We start from the raw sequence: 17448 nt of genomic DNA on the forward strand, positions 1-17448 counted from the left end.
TTTTTACTCTTTTTTAGTTCTGTTAAAGCTTTTCAAGAGCTAAAGATCTGTTCTGTCGTGTATGGCAGGTTGATTTTGTGCCAACACCCAACACATGTGCATGAACGCACACTTCGGCGGTCTTGGGTCACTCGTCCTGGTCCTGGTCCTGGTTTGGGTAATCAGACAGGTATGCCCTGCACGCTTTGAAGAGTAAAAAGATCCGAGTCATGGGGTGTGTGTCGAGAACCGAGCCCGGCGCTGCGATATTTCTGACAGCCTAGAACATGTGTTCCCAGTCTGCCTGTCGACGTCTGCGCCTTGTAAAGGATGGAAGTAAAGCGCCGATCTTTGTCCTTTAATGGGCCGAAACCGCATGCAGATGGTCCAGTAGAGTCCACTTGATGCGATCTCTCATCAAATGGAGAGAAACCATCATGATGTAGCAAAGAAAGAAAAATGAAAAATGAAACGTGTGGTTTTGGGGGTCATTAATGGGTTTTTCTTCTACCTGAACCCAGATTGGTGGTTTGCACAAGGTTTCAGTTTACCCCCATAGGATATATGTGTATGCATGATGGGTTTTTAAGTCCTTTTGATGTACACTACACCATGTGGTTCTTCATCGTGTGTCAGAAACCGTGAGATTAGGGTTAGGGTTCTGAAAAGGAAAGCAGATCTGGTGTGACAGAGATATATGAGTCCCAAAAAGTCCTGAGCTGTCTCTCTTTAGTCTCTGGGACTGTGCAGGCGTTCAGGGCTGTAGTCAAGACCACCTTAGTCAAGTCTAGGACAAGTCCAAGACAAGGACTAGTCGAGTCCAAGTCAAGACCGAGTCCAAAGAGGTTTGAGTCCGAGTCAAGCTGAGTCCAAGGTATGTCCAAGACCAGGACTTGTCGAGTCCAAGGCAAGACCGAGTCCAAGACAAGTCCAAGACCATAACTAGTCGAGTCCAAGGCAAGACCGAGTCCTAAATGGTTTGAGTCCGAGTCAAGAACGTCTGAAGTAGCCTCCGAGATGCTAACGAGAGACTTCTGGAACGTGAGAGTTAATTAATAAATCAGCTCTTACCAGTTTTTTCTCCTTGGTCTCCTCGATCGCCCTTCTCCCCCTTCAACCCTCGTTCTCCCCTGTCACCTGTGGACAAACCAGAAAAATAAAAGTGAATATCACATGAGCAGAAATAAAATCTGAACCTTTTACACTTATTTTCCACTTAATTGTGCTTTAGTGCTGTTCTATCGCTCTGTTTCTGTCTGTTATTTCAGACCCAAACTTCCCCTTCCTTCCTCTCCTCCTCTGCTGATGGTGTTGAGGCCTAAAGTCAGTTAGGAGTCAGTCAGTTGGTCAGTTAGTCCGTGTGTGTGTGTGTGTGTGTGTGTGTGTGTGTGTGCATTCCTGGCATGCGCACGGGCACACACAAGCACACAGGGACGTGATGTCATCTCTTTGATCTGTAATCAGATAACGACTGCACCTGTCACCTGTGTCACCAGCTATTCAGACACTGAACAAGCGCTCAAACAAATGATCATATCACCAAAAGGATAAAAAATATCAATAAAAAAGGGCCTTTATGAACAGATTCATATGAAATTCATGTGGATAAACCTAGAAATTTGTAAGAATATCAGCAACTTAAAAAAGTGCTTCGCTCTGCGTTCTGCTCAGAAATGTGGACGATGTTTAACATGGCGGTGAATGGAGGAAGATTGGGAACTCTTGTCATTTGAAAGGTCGCTGAGAGAAAAGTATAATTCATATCGCATAAATGAGCACATTAACTAAAACTAGACAATAATATCTACGTTTTAATCTATAAATTGTCCATGACAAGTTAGAATTGTTGGCGTGGGAGCAAGTTATAGAGAGAGAACCAAGATGATTTTTTTTTAATCTCCCCAATCTGAGCCGGTCTGAAAGCGGGACGATACGTAAACTGGGATTCTGGAGAACCCGTGCTTGATATCTGAACGCCCATTCAGCCCAAAAAACACCAAAGTCTTGTCTTCAGTTTAAACTTTTAATCATGTTTCTACGTTAAAGTCTGGAGATACAGCACGGTCCCAAAGAGGGGGGGTTTGGAGTGATGTTGAGAGATTTCCTGAACATTTCCCATTCAAGTCAATGAGAGACTTTTGACATTTTTTGCCAATTTTGTGAAAACCGCACGGCAAATCTCTTAGAAAAGTCATAGCCCACCTTTCCCGATCATTACACACATTTTGATGTATTTTGTGTGCGGGTGTTGGCAACGCTCCGGGACTAGTAGCGGGACAAAAATCTGGCGGAAGAATAATAATAAGTATGGGCGATAATAGTCAGCGCGCCGATTGCTGCTATTACAGCACATCGGCACACTGAAGAAAACCATATATATTCTGATGTGTAGAGTCTACAACAACAACATACACAACAGGGCAGAAATGGGAAATAACCACAGCGTCAGGTTTTAGTTTTATAACCTTTCCTGTCCGTCACACCCATTTCCTCTTTGTATTTCTTTGTATATTTTTAGCAAAAGGCTCTAAAAAAATCCTCCCTATAATCTTGCTTCGTGATAACGTAAAAAATCAGAGAATACCCACCCTGCCTCCGGTATTTAATTTACCTCTAAAAGTTGTGGTTGTGTTGTTGTTTTTGTGAAGAGAGGAAGCAGAAAGAAAGAAAAGAGATTCTTTATTGGGACTGAAATAAAAGGAACCAATGTCAAGGTATTCTTTGCATGTTGGGAAAGTTAATACAAAGCAAAACCCGCTCAATTACAGTGAGAAAAATAAATCCCCTAATTTGTGGTTTCTGCAAAAATTGAGTTTCCCTCCAATCAGCAGCCTGGATACAACTTTTCCTCCTTTGTTTTCATTTCAAAATATGATTCCACTCCAAACCCTGGGGGATAACCTCCAGAGCAGAACCAGTTTCAGCGCCATTTGCTGCTAATTTCTGAGCCATGAGGGTTGAAACCACACGTCTGGTTTTGCCATGAAGCTTTAAGAGGATCAGCATTCATCCCACCTTTAATTTGACTTTTTATTTCCCGTCCCAGACCACAGGGGCAGCTGCCAGTCCCTGTGTCTGTGCCCATGTGTTACGTATGTGTGTGTGTGCGTGTGTGTGTGTGTGTGTCTGTGTGTGTGTGTGTGTGTGGTGTGTGTGTGTGTCTGTGTGTGTGTGTTGGTGTCTGGGTGGTGTATTTAACACCACGCCCTGCCTGGGACGAGCCTCACATCCTTAACAACTTAATAACACTGCAAGAAACCCCCAAACACCCTGAGAAGCTACTGCTGGCAGCAATGGGTAAAAGTGGGAAGTTTAGGTCCTCATGTTGTCCTCATGTTGTCCACATGTTGTCCTCATGTTGTCCTCATGTTGCCCTCATGTGTCTCACATGTTGTCCTCATGTTGCCCTCATGTTGTCTTCATGTTGTCCACATGTTGTCCTCATGTTGTCCTCATGTTGTCTTCATGTTGTCTTCATGTTGTCCTCATGTTGTCCTCATGTTGTCTTCATGTTGTCTTCATGTTGTCCTCATGTTGTCCTCATGTTGCCTCACATGTTGTCTTCATGTTGTCCTCATGTTGTCCCCCATGTTGTCCTCATGTTGTCTTCATGTTGTCCTCATGTTGTCTTCATGTTGTCTTCATGTTGTCCTCATGTTGCCCTCATGTTGTCCTCATGTTGTCCTCATGTTGTCCTCATGTTGCCCTCATGTTGTCCTCATGTTGCCCTCATGTTGTCTTCATGTTGTCCTCATGTTGTCCTCATGTTGTCCTCATGTTGCCCTCATGTTGTCTTCATGTTGTCCTCATGTTGTCCTCATGTTGTCCTCATGTTGCCCTCATGTTGTCTTCATGTTGTCCTCATGTTGTCCTCATGTTGTCCTCATGTTGTCTTCATGTTGTCCTCATGTTGTCTTCATGTTGTCCTCATGTTGTCCTCATGTTGTCCTCATGTTGTCTTCATGTTGTCCTCATGTTGTCCCCATGTTGTCCCCCATGTTGTCCTCATGTTGTCCTCATGTTGTCCTCATGTTTTCTTCATGTTGTCCTCATGTTGTCCTCATGTTGCCCTCATGTTGTCCTCATGTTGTCCTCATGTTGCCCTCATGTTTTCTTCATGTTGTCCTCATGTTTTCTTCATGTTGTCTTCGTGTTGTCCTCGTGTTGTCCTCATGTTGTCTTCATGTTGTCCTCATGTTGTCCCCATGTTGTCCTCATGTTGTCCTATATCAATGTTCTTTTTAATTCCCCAAAATAACATGATTGATTCCAACGCTCTTTGCCAAGTACAAATCTCTACTTTCATTAATTTTGGGTCTTATTCTATTTTATAGCATTGTAAAACAAAGTGAAGTGTTGTTGAAATAGTATTGAGTAAAAGTTGACATATTCCAGTCTGTGATTATCATCAACATCCATTCCTTTAATTTTAGTCTCAATAATTCCTAATTTCTGCTTTTCTAACTCAAACATAATTTCCTATAAATGAAGTTTATTGACCATAAATTCCAAAAATAACTGTGAAACTAAAGTTAATAAGTTAGTGTTGAACGACAAAAAGTGACAAACATTGAAAAAAAAGTGTTGAAAAAAGTCAATTTTGATGGGAAGACAAGGGTTAAAACCCCCAAAATGACAATATTCTTAAGACTTAACTCCGCTGATCCGTTACGCTTTACAACCACAGAAAAAATCTTCATTTGTGAAAAGAAACCACGAAGCGTCCCAGCGTTGTTTTAACAGCATCACACTTCCTTCTCCGAGGCTCCGCTCACACCAGACAGCCTACAAACCCTTCACCCTCCGCTGGGTTGTTGAACCCACAACCTGACCCCGGATGGGTGGAGACAGGCGGACATTGTTGGAAACTGCCAGCGTGCACACTGCCAAACATCCTGAGGATCCTGGTTCTTCATCTCGTCTCCACATTCATGAAACACTTGTTTCTGTGGGTTTGGCCTCTTTACACATTAACGTGTCAATCAAGCATGTCCCCAGTACCAGAGTGTGTGTGTGTGTGTGTGTTGTGTGTGTGTGGGGGGGGGGGGTGGCTCATCCATCCATGGCGGCCATTGCTGCCTAAGCTAAGCTTTCATGTTTTCTTCTGTTTCTCCAAACAAATCAGTGTTACACCCAATTACAACATGATTAAGGGGGGGGGGGGGGGGGGGTGGGGGGGGGGGGCAATAGCTCAGTCCATAGGTTGGAAACCGGAGGGTCGCTGGTTCAAGTCCTCATAAGGACCAAAGTATGGTGGTGGACTGGTACCTGGAGAGGTGCCGGTTCTTGAGCAAGGCACTGAACCCCCAACTGCTGTGACACCTCTCTCTGACGTCTTCCCCGAGGCCTCCTCCCAGCTGGACATCGCTCTACCTAGTCCTGGGTCTTCCCCGAGACCTCCTCCTAGCTGTACTTACCTCCACCTAGTCCTGGGTCTTCCCCGAGGCCTCCTCCCAGCTGGACGTCCCTCTACCTAGTCCTGGGTCTTCCCCGAGGCCTCCTCCCAGCTGGACGTGCCTGGACCACCTCCCTAGGGAGCCCCCCAAACCAGATCCCGAACCACCTCAACTGGCTCCTTTTGACGTGAAGGACCAGCGGCTCTACTCCGAGCTGAATGTAATACCCCCCCCCCCCCCCCGTTGCTCCAATTCTCCGACCAATCTCCTGCTCCATGGTCCCCCCTCGCAAACAAGACCCCAAGGTATCTAACCTCCGTCCCTTGGGGTAAGGACTGTTGAGGTGTCCATCTATATGAAAACACCCCAACACCAGAGTGGAGTCTGGTGCAAACACAGGAGACACCAGATAAACCTGGTCCAAGGTTTCAAGAGCTAAGGCCAACACAGGGACACTGGACCGGTCAGCCAAACCCAACTCTGATCAGCAACAGCTGTTGGCGAACGAACATATATACACACACACCACACACACACACACACACACACACACACACACACACTACACAATGACATGCTGACACCAAAATTACAGTGCCTTATCAAATCTGTCATGGCTATGTTTTCCCCAGCAGCACTCAGTCTGTGTGTGTGTGAGTGTGTGTGTGTGTCTCTGTGTGTGTGTGAGTGTGTGTGTGTGTGTGTGTGTCTCTGTGTGTGTGTGTGTGTGTGTGTGTGTAAGCGGTTTTATTATCGTTGGCACTGTCCAGCTGGTGATGCCAGAGTGGAAACATCAACACTCAGATGGACACTTGTGTGGAGAAATGGATGAACGGATGAACGGAGAGATGAATAGATGAATAGATGAGTTAATGGAAGGAGAGAAAGACCAAAACTGTAGCACTGGGTCTTAAAGTTCAAGAAAAGTGTTCAAAATATTGTTATTCCAAAGTTGGTCTCTTGTTCTCGTGTCTACTTTAACGCTCTTATCATAGAAATGCAGATCCAGCGCAATGCAAAATAGTTTTGGTTTCAGTTTTTATCTGGTCTCTGTATCCGGTTTTCTGTTATTGTTGTGTGTTTCCTCCTGGTCTTTTGTGGTTGGTCCTGTCTTGTGTTGTGTCCTAGTGTCCTCCTGGTCTTGTGTTGTTGGTCCTGTCTTGTGTCCCCCTGAGTGTCTGTATGTTCTGTTTCCTGTTTTATTTTGATAGTCTGGGTCTCTGTCTTGTCTCCTTGTGCTTGTGTCCTAGTGTCCTCCTGGTCTTGTGTTGTTGGTCCTGTCTTGTGTCCCCCTGAGTGTATGTATGTTCTGTTTCCTGTTTTATTTTGATAGTCTGGGTCTCTGTCTTGTCTCCTTGTGCTTGTGTCCTAGTGTCCTCCTGGTCTTGTGTTGTAGTTCCTGTCTTGTGTCCCCTGTAAGCGTCTGTATGTTCTGTTTCCTGTTTTATTTTGATAGTCTGAGTCTCTGTCTTGTCTCCTTGTGCTTGTGTCCTAGTGTCCTCCCCGGTCTTGTGTTATAGTTCCGGTTTTGTGTCCCCCGGAGTGTCTGTATGTCCTGTTTTATTTTGATAGTCTGGGTCTCTGTCTTGTCTCCTTGTGCTTGTGTCCTAGTGTCCTCCTGGTCTGGTGTTGTAGTTCCTGTCAAGTGTCCCCCTGAGTGTCTGTATGTTCTGTTTCCTGTTTTATTTTGATAGTCTGGTTCTCTGTCTTGTCTCCTTGTACTTGTGTCCTAGTGTCCTCCTGGTCTTGTGTTGTAGTTCCTGTCTTGTGTCCCCTGTAAGCGTCTGTATGTTCTGTTTCCTGTTTTATTTTGATAGTCTGGATCTTTGTCTTGTCTCCTTGTGCTTGTGTCCTAGTGTCCTCCTGGTCTTGTGTTGTTGGTCCTGTCTCGTGTCCCCTGTGAGTGTCTGTATGTTCTGTTTCCTGTTTTATTTTGATAGTCTGGTTTTTGTCTCGTCCTGTCTTTAGTTCCACTTCCTGTGTCTTCCCTCTCTTGTGATTACCGGATGTTTTCCACCTGCTTCCCTCTCGAATAAAATCAACTTTTTAGTTAATTGATTAATATGAGAAATAAAACACGTACCTCTGGGACCAGCAGGGCCAACGTCTCCTTTGTCTCCCTGGAACCCGCTGACCCCGACGGACCCCTTAATACCCCGGTTACCCTGGATCCCTTTTTCTCCTGCAAGCCCTGAAACACACATGCACCAGAGGTTAAGACCCGTCTCTGGTCTGTTTGATGGGATCGAGGATCCAAATGCAGACGAGGCAGGAAGGCAGGAGAGAGTTTGTAATTAGATTTTTTTATTAACAAAGAAAGTCCAACCAGAACTGGGGACAAAAAGACACAAGTCCCAAATCCAAAGAGTCAAAAATATGAAAAGTGCAAAATCCAAATGGGTCAGAAAAGAAAAGAAAAACCAGGATCAAAGATCCAAGAAACTGGGAAGAGACTCACAGGGAGAACAACAACCTCAGGAAAAAATACAGGAACAGGGCAACAGGGCAACGGGGCAACAGGGCAACAAGGTAACGGGGCAACAGGCTTGCCAACAGGACAACAGGGTAACAGGACAACATGAGGACAACATGAGGGCAACATGAAGACAACATGAGGACAACATGAGGGCAACATGAAGACAACATGAAGACAACATGAGGACAACATGAAGACAACATGAGGGCAACATGAGGACAACAGGAAGGCAACATGAGGACAACATGAGGACAACATGAAGACAACATGAAGACAACATGAGGGCAACATGAGGACAACATGAGGCAACATGAGGACAACATGAGGGCAACATGAAGACAACATGAGGACAACATGAGGGCAACATGAAGACAACATGAGGACAACATGAAGGCAACATGAGGACAACATGAAGGCAACATGAGGACAACATGAGGACAACATGAAGACAACATGAAGACAACATGAGGGCAACATGAGGGCAACATGAGGGCAACATGAGGACAACATGAGGGCAACATGAAGACAACATGAGGACAACATGAGGGCAACATGAAGACAACATGAGGACAACATGAGGACAACATGAGGACAACATGAAGACAACATGAAGGCAACATGAGGGTTAACAGCTGTTTTACAATATGTACACAATCACAGACAATGAATCACTCCTAAGAAACATTTTAAATTGTTGACATTAAAAGGAAATGTCCCCTATAATCACTAGTATCTGTCCTCTGTCCTCCGTCCTCTCGGTTCCTTACACCATGCACTCTGCTGTGTGTCCATGCTAACTACCAAACATCCATTTTTCGTCCTTCTCTAAAGGTAGACGTTGTTTTTATTCACTTTTTCCTGGAACTCCGGCAGCAGCGAGGGGAGATAATGCTTCTTGGAAATGTGAGAGCTGCAGATCATGGGCCAGGGAATGTGGGATGGATGTGGACCGGAGGGGGGGGGGGGGGGGGGGCAGCTGAGGGCTGATGATTCAGGACGTACCAAGCTGGAAAGGGTCCCAAAAACATCTGGATTCATTGTTGTTGTTGTTATGCTAAAAATGACATGGTTCTGAGGTGCCACTTTGGTCGGGATGAAGGCTAATGTTGTGGTTTTTGGTGGGATTACCCACAAGACCGATATGGGTGAGCCGTCCCTCTGGACCCCAGAACCAGTCTGAAAACAAATCCCCATCCAGAGTCCGGGGCTTTGTTTTCTTAAGGGGATTATATGAGTTATTTTTCATTCTCCATGCTCACTGCATTGTTAATGCACCGGAATGTTATTTAAAATGAACATATTAAAGGTATACGAAAGGATTTGAAGTGATAGTATTGTATAATGACTGCGTGGTTTTTTGGCATCTATCTATCGCATTACATAAATTCCCAAAATAACTGTAGAACTAAAGACAAACAAACATTCAAAACAGCATCAAAAGTGTTGAAAAAGGGACAAAAACTTAAGAAAAAGTTAAAAACATTGGTAAAAAGCATAAAATTAAGTGTTTATTTTCAATTTTGAGTATGGAGATGGGAAAACGAGGGGAGAGAAAGGGACAAGGGATGCTGTGGTTATTAAATTAGAATTAAATTAAATTATATTATATGTCCTTTATTATGTGGTTTCCACCAATCAGGCCACAGACATGGGATTGTTATTGGTCTTAAGCGCATAAGTATACTGATTAACAGTAGTCTGGATGGACCCACCTCTCAATCCTGTCAACCCAGGAATCCCGGGGGGCCCAAGTGGTCCAGTATCTCCCTTTGCTCCCTTTGGCCCGGGTGGACCTGCAGGAAGAAACAGTTGATGACATGATGCATTAGTGATGTTGTGCCCACAAGGCAAATACTAATGCACAATGTGTCATTGATAGTAGATAGTCCTGGACTCCCTACACCAACCAAGATAGTCCTGGACTCCCTACACCAACCAAGATAGTCCTGGACTCCCTACACCAACCAAGATAGTCCTGGACTCCCTACCCCACCCGGATTTATAAAAACAACATCAAGTGAGTGGAGAACGGTCTGCTTCACTGATGGCAGATACTTTTCAAGTCCTGAACTCCCTACTGTTGTGGTTTGGGGTTTTGCTTTGGGTTCTTTTCCTTCTTTTCTGGTTTTGTTATCCTGTCCTGTGCTGCCCTAAAGTTGCCCTAATGTTGCCCTCATGTTGTCCTCATGTTGTCCTCATGTTGTCCTCATGTTGTCCTTATGTTGTCTTTATGTTGTCCTCATGTTGTCCTCATGTTGCCCTCATGTTGCCCTCATGTTGTCCTCATGTTGTCCTCATGTTGTCCTTATGTTGTCTTTATGTTGTCCTCATGTTGTCCTCATGTTGCCCTCATGTTGTCCTCATGTTGTCCTCATGTTGCCCTAATGTTGCCCTCATGTTGCCCTCATGTTGTCCTCATGTTGTCTTCATGTTGCCCTCATGTTGTCCTCATGTTGTCCTCATGTTGTCCTCATGTTGCCCTGACTTTGCCCTCATGTTGTCCTCATGTTGCCCTGACTTTGCCCTCATGTTGTCCTCATGTTGCCCTCATGTTGCCCTGACTTTGCCCTTATGTTGTCTAGACCTGCTCTAGACCTGGGAGATACATCAAGGTCAAGGTCAAAGTTTATTTCTATAGCACATTTACAAACAGTCACTACTGTCCCAAAGTGCTGTACAATTATAGATAACAACATAGGAAAAAAGCATAACATCCCAAAGTCCGGTCTAGACCTGCTCTTTATCACATGTAGAGCATTTTATAAACAACAACTGTGTACAAGCTGATATTTGGGTCTGATAACATTTCATTAAATTGAAATTGGACCTAACAGGATGTGAGTGTTTGTGTGACTTCCTGTTCAGCCTGAAGGCTGCAGGAATCAGCTGGAAAACTGTCCGACTGTACCGCAGCTTTCTGTCACCCCCCCGCCCCCCCTCCCGGTGAGGCACAGTTCATCTGGAACATGCCTTGTGTAAGCCAGCGACCATCGAGCAACAGGACTCGTCACTAGTGAAGCAAACATGCCACTCAAAATGCACGTTAATGATCATCAGATGACACACAGGGCTGTAAATGTTTCCAGACCTCCGCTCGGCTCACAGCGACTCGGTTTATTAGACAAACTCAGCACAAAGCCCCTGCAGCAGCAACAGATCGTCCATCCAAACCTGCAGTCATGGGATAAGATCTGGGTTTCAGGAGACCTAGGGAAACACTATAAGCTCGAGGAAAAACAAGACCTATCCAGGGATTATGGAACCGAGTCAAATGATTGTTTTTAAATGTAAGCTGCCATAACAGACCTGGCTACATGAGCAACCATCAAAGCTCAGGGTTGGAAGAAAGGTCCTTAGGTAAGAATTTATAGCGGCTATAATTGTTAAATTTTACAATAGCTGTAACAGTTGTCCTTACACCAAAAGTACATCACACAAAATATAAAGTATCTGATATCTGCCGAGGTGAATGCAGTCTAACCTGCTCTCATTAACCCTAAATCATAGACCATAAACCCTCTAAGTGCCTTTAAGTGGGCTTAATAAAAATGTTCATAGACGAAAGGAAGACCATATTTATTTATGGGTTTATGTTATTAAAGGTCGGTGTGCGTTACGAGAGGATCGGATACACAACTCCTTCATACAATCATATTTAACATAATCATATAGACTCCCACACACATTTAAACCCCCCCCCCCAAAAAACTCCAATGTCCCATCAGATCAAATATTCATTCATTTAACTTAAATAGTCCAGATAAAGACTAGAAAAGTAGAAAACAAAACACCGAGATGCCAGGTGAAGCGTGGCGAGACGTCAATAACTGTCCCACAGGTAACTACCGCAACCTCGCCTGAAGGGGCGATGCAGTCCTCCAGAGAGAAATCCCCAAATCCCAAGTGATAATCAGAGAAAACACACTTTATCCCGAATGTTGACTTCATCTGGCAAGCCTGCAGAAACAGAGCCCCTTAAACACCGCCCCCCCCCCCCCCCCCCCCACGTCACTTCCCAGTCTCCTTTCTATAAACACATCCATCAGCAAACCACTTATAAAGGAAATTATACACAAGTCAGTCTGTGATCCCATCACAGGCCTCTGATGCAACAGCTTCTAATCTAACAGGTGAAAGAAAAACCAATACACACAATCCATGAGTCCATGTTCCCCATCGCATGAAAAGCTGCACATGGAGATAATCTGGGAGACAGTTACATAGCAGGAAATCAAAGGAAAATGTGAAACGGCTGCTCATAGAGATGAACATACAGAGAATTACCATCTATAATAAAACGAAGCATTAATGTTTCCATTGAGAATTAACTCTCAATCTCAAAAGCTGTTTGCGTTTCCATGTCAACTTGGCATACTCTCTCAAATTCTTGTATATCTCGCATATAACTCATGCATTAAGTCTTTTATATCTAGCATATAACCCATGCATCAAATCTTTTATATCTTGCATATAACCCATGCATTAAATGTTGTATATCTTGCATGTAAGTCATGCATCAAATCTTTTATATCTTGCATATAACCCATGCATCAAATCTTGTATATCTTGCATATAACCCATGCATCAAATCTTGTATATCTTGCATGTAACTCATGCATCAAATCTTGTATATATTACATGTAACTCATGCATCAAATCTTGTATATCTTGCATGTAACTCATGCATTAAATCTTGTATATCTCGCATGTAACTCATGCATGTGAGACAGAGAAATGTTCTGTCCACATGCATTTCAAACTCATTTTCATGTGTGGAGATATTTTCTGGCCTTTATGTATTCGCCCACCGGCTGTTATGTAAGACACCAACAAGAAGTAAGTCCTTTGTTAGTGCCTGCTTGATCCTTTGGTCCTATGGTGCAGACCAGGAACTATGAAAACATCTTTGGACTTCTATGTATTTATTACAGAGGGAATCAAATCAGTAAAGGACAGAGAAGCAATGAGTGAAACTCTCTATAAAGCTCCATATGATCGTGTTGTCTTCCCATCGACCATCAACTTGTCCTTCCACGTCAAGGTTTAACACTACGTAACACTAACTTATTAACTTTAGTTTTACAGTTATTTTTGGAATTTATGGTCAATAAACCTCATTTATAGGAAATTATACCTAATGTTTGAGTTAGAAAAGCAGAAATTAGGAATTATTGAGACTAAAATTAAAGGAATGGATGTTGATGATAATCACAGACTGGAATATGTCAACTTTTACTCAATGCTATTTCAAAAACTGACACTGACCTTTAAAAAATCCAAATCTTTAGTCACTAACTCACTGATCTCAGACATATACAGTAATTCCCTCTCAGTGGGTACATGTGACTTTAAATTATCCCACATTGTCTACTAATGTAGCACCTGGAGAGGTAAAAGACTCCAGGCGACATGTAAAAACAGCTTCTCGAGTGTCTTTATTATTCCAACAAGTACCATGTGCTGCATGAACATCACTGCGTGAGTCACAGAGGAATTAAAGTCAAATCACCTGAACATTAAGGAGAGAAAGAGAAGGAGGCGCGAGGGTAAACATGGGGGGAGATGTAAAACCTTTCTTGGCTAAGGTGACTGCGAGCTAACAATAAACAACTGGGCTGTGGAGCTGAAACTAATGACAGAGCTGAGGAGTCTGGACGTCTAAATTTACCCCACAATTGTTTCCAGGCTCAGGAGAACCGGCATCCCACCCACATGTGGAGCAGACCCGGGATCAGGGGTCTCGTTCGGTTTGAGTTGCCATCAATCAGCTCGGGCCCCGTCCCCCCTGCCGGCATTACGTCAGAGCACAACCCATTCTGGTTCTAACGAGCCGGGGAAACAGTCGCCCCACGTCGGGACTAATCACCTCTGATTACTGGAGGAAGAACATTCAGAGGTGCTCAATGCAATGTGTGAAATCCTGTTTGCGTGCCTCGGTCACAAACAGCTTCTTTTCAACAGTTACACCTGCACGCATTAATTGTTCATGTGTTGTGTTGTCCCAGCCTTGTTTGCACTGTCCGTATTTGTCTCGCCCAGCTGATGTCTTGTATAAATGTCTTTGTCCTTATGTAACTGTATTGTTGTTATAGTTGTCTAAACTTGTCTAGTCCTTATCGATGTACTGTCCAAATGTCTGTCCCGACGTGCTGTAGCTGGGTCTTGTGTTTCTGCAGAACAGGAACCTGCTGAAAACCAGTTCTTGAACCGAGTCAGGCCCGTTTGCATTGTAATGTCATGTTACTTTTTGACTTTCCTGTATAATAAATATGAAATGAATATTCTTAGCTGACCTTCGAATACGGTGAGGTTCTTCAGGGCCAGCGAGTGCTCCCAGTCCTTCAGCCGGAGGTCCTCTGTGATTGTGTTGAGGATCTCCATCTCGTTCCTCAGCTGGGCCTCCGTGTGGACGTGGGTCACCCACAAGCTGCTGGTGTCCTCTGTGATGTTGCTGATCTGGATCTGAGCAACAGGAGCACATGCAGATCAGAATCAGGAAGACTTTATGGATCCCAGAAGGGAAACTCTGTGTTAGAGTTGCACGAAGTATATAAATATCAGAGTAGAAAAATACTTAAAAAACTATATGTAGTGTGGATATGCATGGTATCTACATAGTAAAGGAGTTTTTTATGATACAGTATTTACATAATTAAGGAGTTGTAATGGTGAATAGTAATAATGAATAAATAGTAGCAGCAACAATTGAGTATTGCACACATTTTGAGCCGGTGTTATTGCACAAAACAGATAATATACAGATAATATTGCCCAGTTTGAAACTCACTAAATGTGTGTGTCAGACACTTAAAGGGAGGAGTTATAAAGGTTGATGGCCACAGACAGGAATGACTTCCTGTGGCGCTCTGTGGTGCATTATGGGGGAATGAGTCTTGAGCAGCAAGTCATGGAGTGGGTGTTAGCCGCAGTAGTTCATCAGTGCTGCAGTAAGATTCTAGCATGTAACATGTGTTCTGTATATACTGTACTGTGTCTCTTCAGTGGAAGGTTGGATTTTAGGACGTGTTTGTGTCAGTTGGGATGAACCTGTAAGTCTTGGATCTTCAGGTGGTGAATGCTGATGTCATTGCTGAAGGTGTGATTGACTGCTCCCACCGTCCAGCTGACGTCGTCCAGTTTCTCTCTCAGCCGGCTCACCTGTCCCGACGTTTCCCTGAACAAACACATCTTTACTCTTCAAATTTACTCATCATGCTTCACAGAGTCTTCGCTGTGGTGCAGTTACACTTACATGCTTTTACATGCTTTACAAACAACAAAAAGGCAACAAAAAGGCAACAAAAAGGCAGGTTTCTACCTATGTTATGTAACTCTGGTCGTCAACAGAAAACTCAGATTGGACAGATAGTCTAGCTAGCTGTCTGGATTTACCCTGCAGAGACCTGAGGACCAGGTAACCATAGTCCTCAGATTGGACAGATAGTCTAGCTAGCTGTCTGGATTTACCCTGCAGAGACCTGAGGACCAGGTAACCATAGTCCTCAGATTGGACAGATAGTCTAGCTAGCTGTCTGGATTTACCCTGCAGAGATCTGAGGACCAGGTAACCATAGTCCTCAGATTGGACAGATAGTCTAGCTAGCTGTCTGGATTTACCCTGCAGAGATCTGAGGACCAGGTAACCATAGTCCTCAGAAATCAGCCGCTCAAAAAGACCACAAAAAGGCGTCAAAAAGACGACAAAAAGGCGACTTTACTGTTACAATCATTTAAAGTAGTGTTACCGTGAAATCTAAAGGTAATAACTTGAGATTTCCCGGACTGTGTTCACAGTGTACCTGAACAGCAGGTCCTGGTCGTGGAGCCAGGTGGAGGCCCGGGACACCTCCGCCGTCAGGCCCGTCAGGTTCCTGCCGGTGGAGCTGCTCAGGGAGGACAACCTGTCGTCCAACTGCACCAGGTAGCCCTCCGCCTGCAGGGAGTTGGCCTGGACGCTCCTCAGCTCCAGCTCCAGACTCTGAGGGTCAAACCACTATTACAGGCGTTCATCCAAAGTTATTAGTAAATATAAATATAACTTTAAAATCACAGCATTAGTGGTTTTAATTTTTAATGAAAAACACATGTACATGTAAATTTAAGATAGGAATTCAGTACTGGAAATTCCATCTATCCCACACACATAAGGCAGCTTACTGCACATATTGTGACGACTATTATGATGTGTTGCACAACAGGCCGTGTGCAACTTTGTGGGCTAGTGGCCGTCTCTGCGTGCAATATGTCAATGCAGAGTGATGCTTTATGTATGTATCAATGTATGTATCTACGCATGTATGTATGTGTATATATACGGTATGTATGCATGTATGTTTGCATGCATGTATTTATGTATGTACAGTATGTATGTATGTATGTAAAAATGTCCTTCTGAACAATAACAACTCTCTTATCTCTCATCTTATCTCTGACATCATCATTAAACTCAACGTCCTGTAAGTGTTCCCAGGTCTGAAACCCCGTCTTGTAAGTGTTCCAAGGTCTGAAACCCCGTCCTGTAAAAGTTCCCAGGTCTGAAACCCCGTCTTGTAAGTGTTCCAAGGTCTGAAACCCCGTCCTGTAAAAGTTCCCATGTCTGAGACCCCGTCCTGTAAGAGTTCCCAGGTCTGAAACCCCGTCCTGTAAGAGTTCCAAAGTCTGAAACCCCGTCCTGTAAAAGTTCCCATGTCTGAGACCCCGTCCTGTAAGAGTTCCCAGGTCTGAAACCCCGTCCTGTAAGAGTTCCCATGTCAGAAACCCCGTCCTGTAAGAGTCCCCAGGTCTGAAACCCCGTTCTGTAAGAGTTCCCAGGTCTGAAACCCCGTCCTGTTAGAGTTCCCAGGTCTGAGACCCCGTCCTGTAAGAGTTCCCAGGTCTGAGACCCCGTCCTGTAAGAGTTCCCAGGTCTGAGACCCTGCTCTGTAAAGGTGTCAGGTGTCCTACCTTGATGAGGATCTCCAGCCTCTGCAGCCAGTCGCTGTGGTTCTGGAAGAGGTTCTCCAGCTTCCAGATGTTCTCCAGCAGGTCACCCTGAGGGGACGCCTCGCCCAGAGACACCCGGGTCACGTTCTCCGTCAGCACGTCCTGCCGCTGAGAAGACACCTGGGAGTGGGAGACTGGGGAGGGAAAGAGAAAGAACAGAGAGAGAGATTTGATCTGGGTCTTGATTCACTGATCCCTCAGCCCCCAAATCGAGTCTCAATTACAATCAATCACTCCGGTCTTCCTGGACCCAGCCAGATCTTTAATGCTGAGCAGATGTTCATCAGCCACCTGCATATCGTCTATTCTTGCTTGATGTATTGTTTTGTTAAATTCCATCTCCATTTTGACTGATGCTGACATTTGTTATTAGGACCCAAACGCTGAGATGAGGCCGGCAGGAGACAGTTAGGTCCAAGATTTACTGTCAAATAAAGTCCAAAGAATGAAGGGGTCCAAAATGCCAAAAAACAAAATCCAAAATATCAAGAACTCCCAAAAATGTCTATGGAAAAAGAAAACCAAAAAAAAAACAGGAACAGAGACATTGATAAGACTCACAAGGGAAGACGGATCACATGGAAAAAGACAAATGTAGAAATCACCGACTGGAAA

The 17448-nt window shown here is 44.3% G+C and overlaps 1 protein-coding gene across 1 annotated transcript; it reads right to left on the bottom strand.

The window, feature by feature from the left end:
• Positions 1 to 1050: 1050 nt before the first annotated feature.
• Positions 1051 to 16967, bottom strand: scara5 (scavenger receptor class A, member 5 (putative); the record flags this gene model as incomplete). Its single annotated transcript, XM_032508961.1, is given in 7 exon segments — positions 1051 to 1116; positions 7459 to 7566; positions 9564 to 9644; positions 14145 to 14313; positions 14899 to 15025; positions 15651 to 15829; positions 16795 to 16967. Coding segments are annotated over 7 exon segments (903 nt in total), but the record flags the coding sequence as incomplete, so codon positions are not given.
• Positions 16968 to 17448: the final 481 nt, after the last annotated feature.

Source organism: Etheostoma spectabile, unplaced genomic scaffold (assembly GCF_008692095.1).
Source record: "Etheostoma spectabile isolate EspeVRDwgs_2016 unplaced genomic scaffold, UIUC_Espe_1.0 scaffold00010111, whole genome shotgun sequence".
Classification (NCBI taxonomy): domain Eukaryota; kingdom Metazoa; phylum Chordata; class Actinopteri; order Perciformes; family Percidae; genus Etheostoma; species Etheostoma spectabile.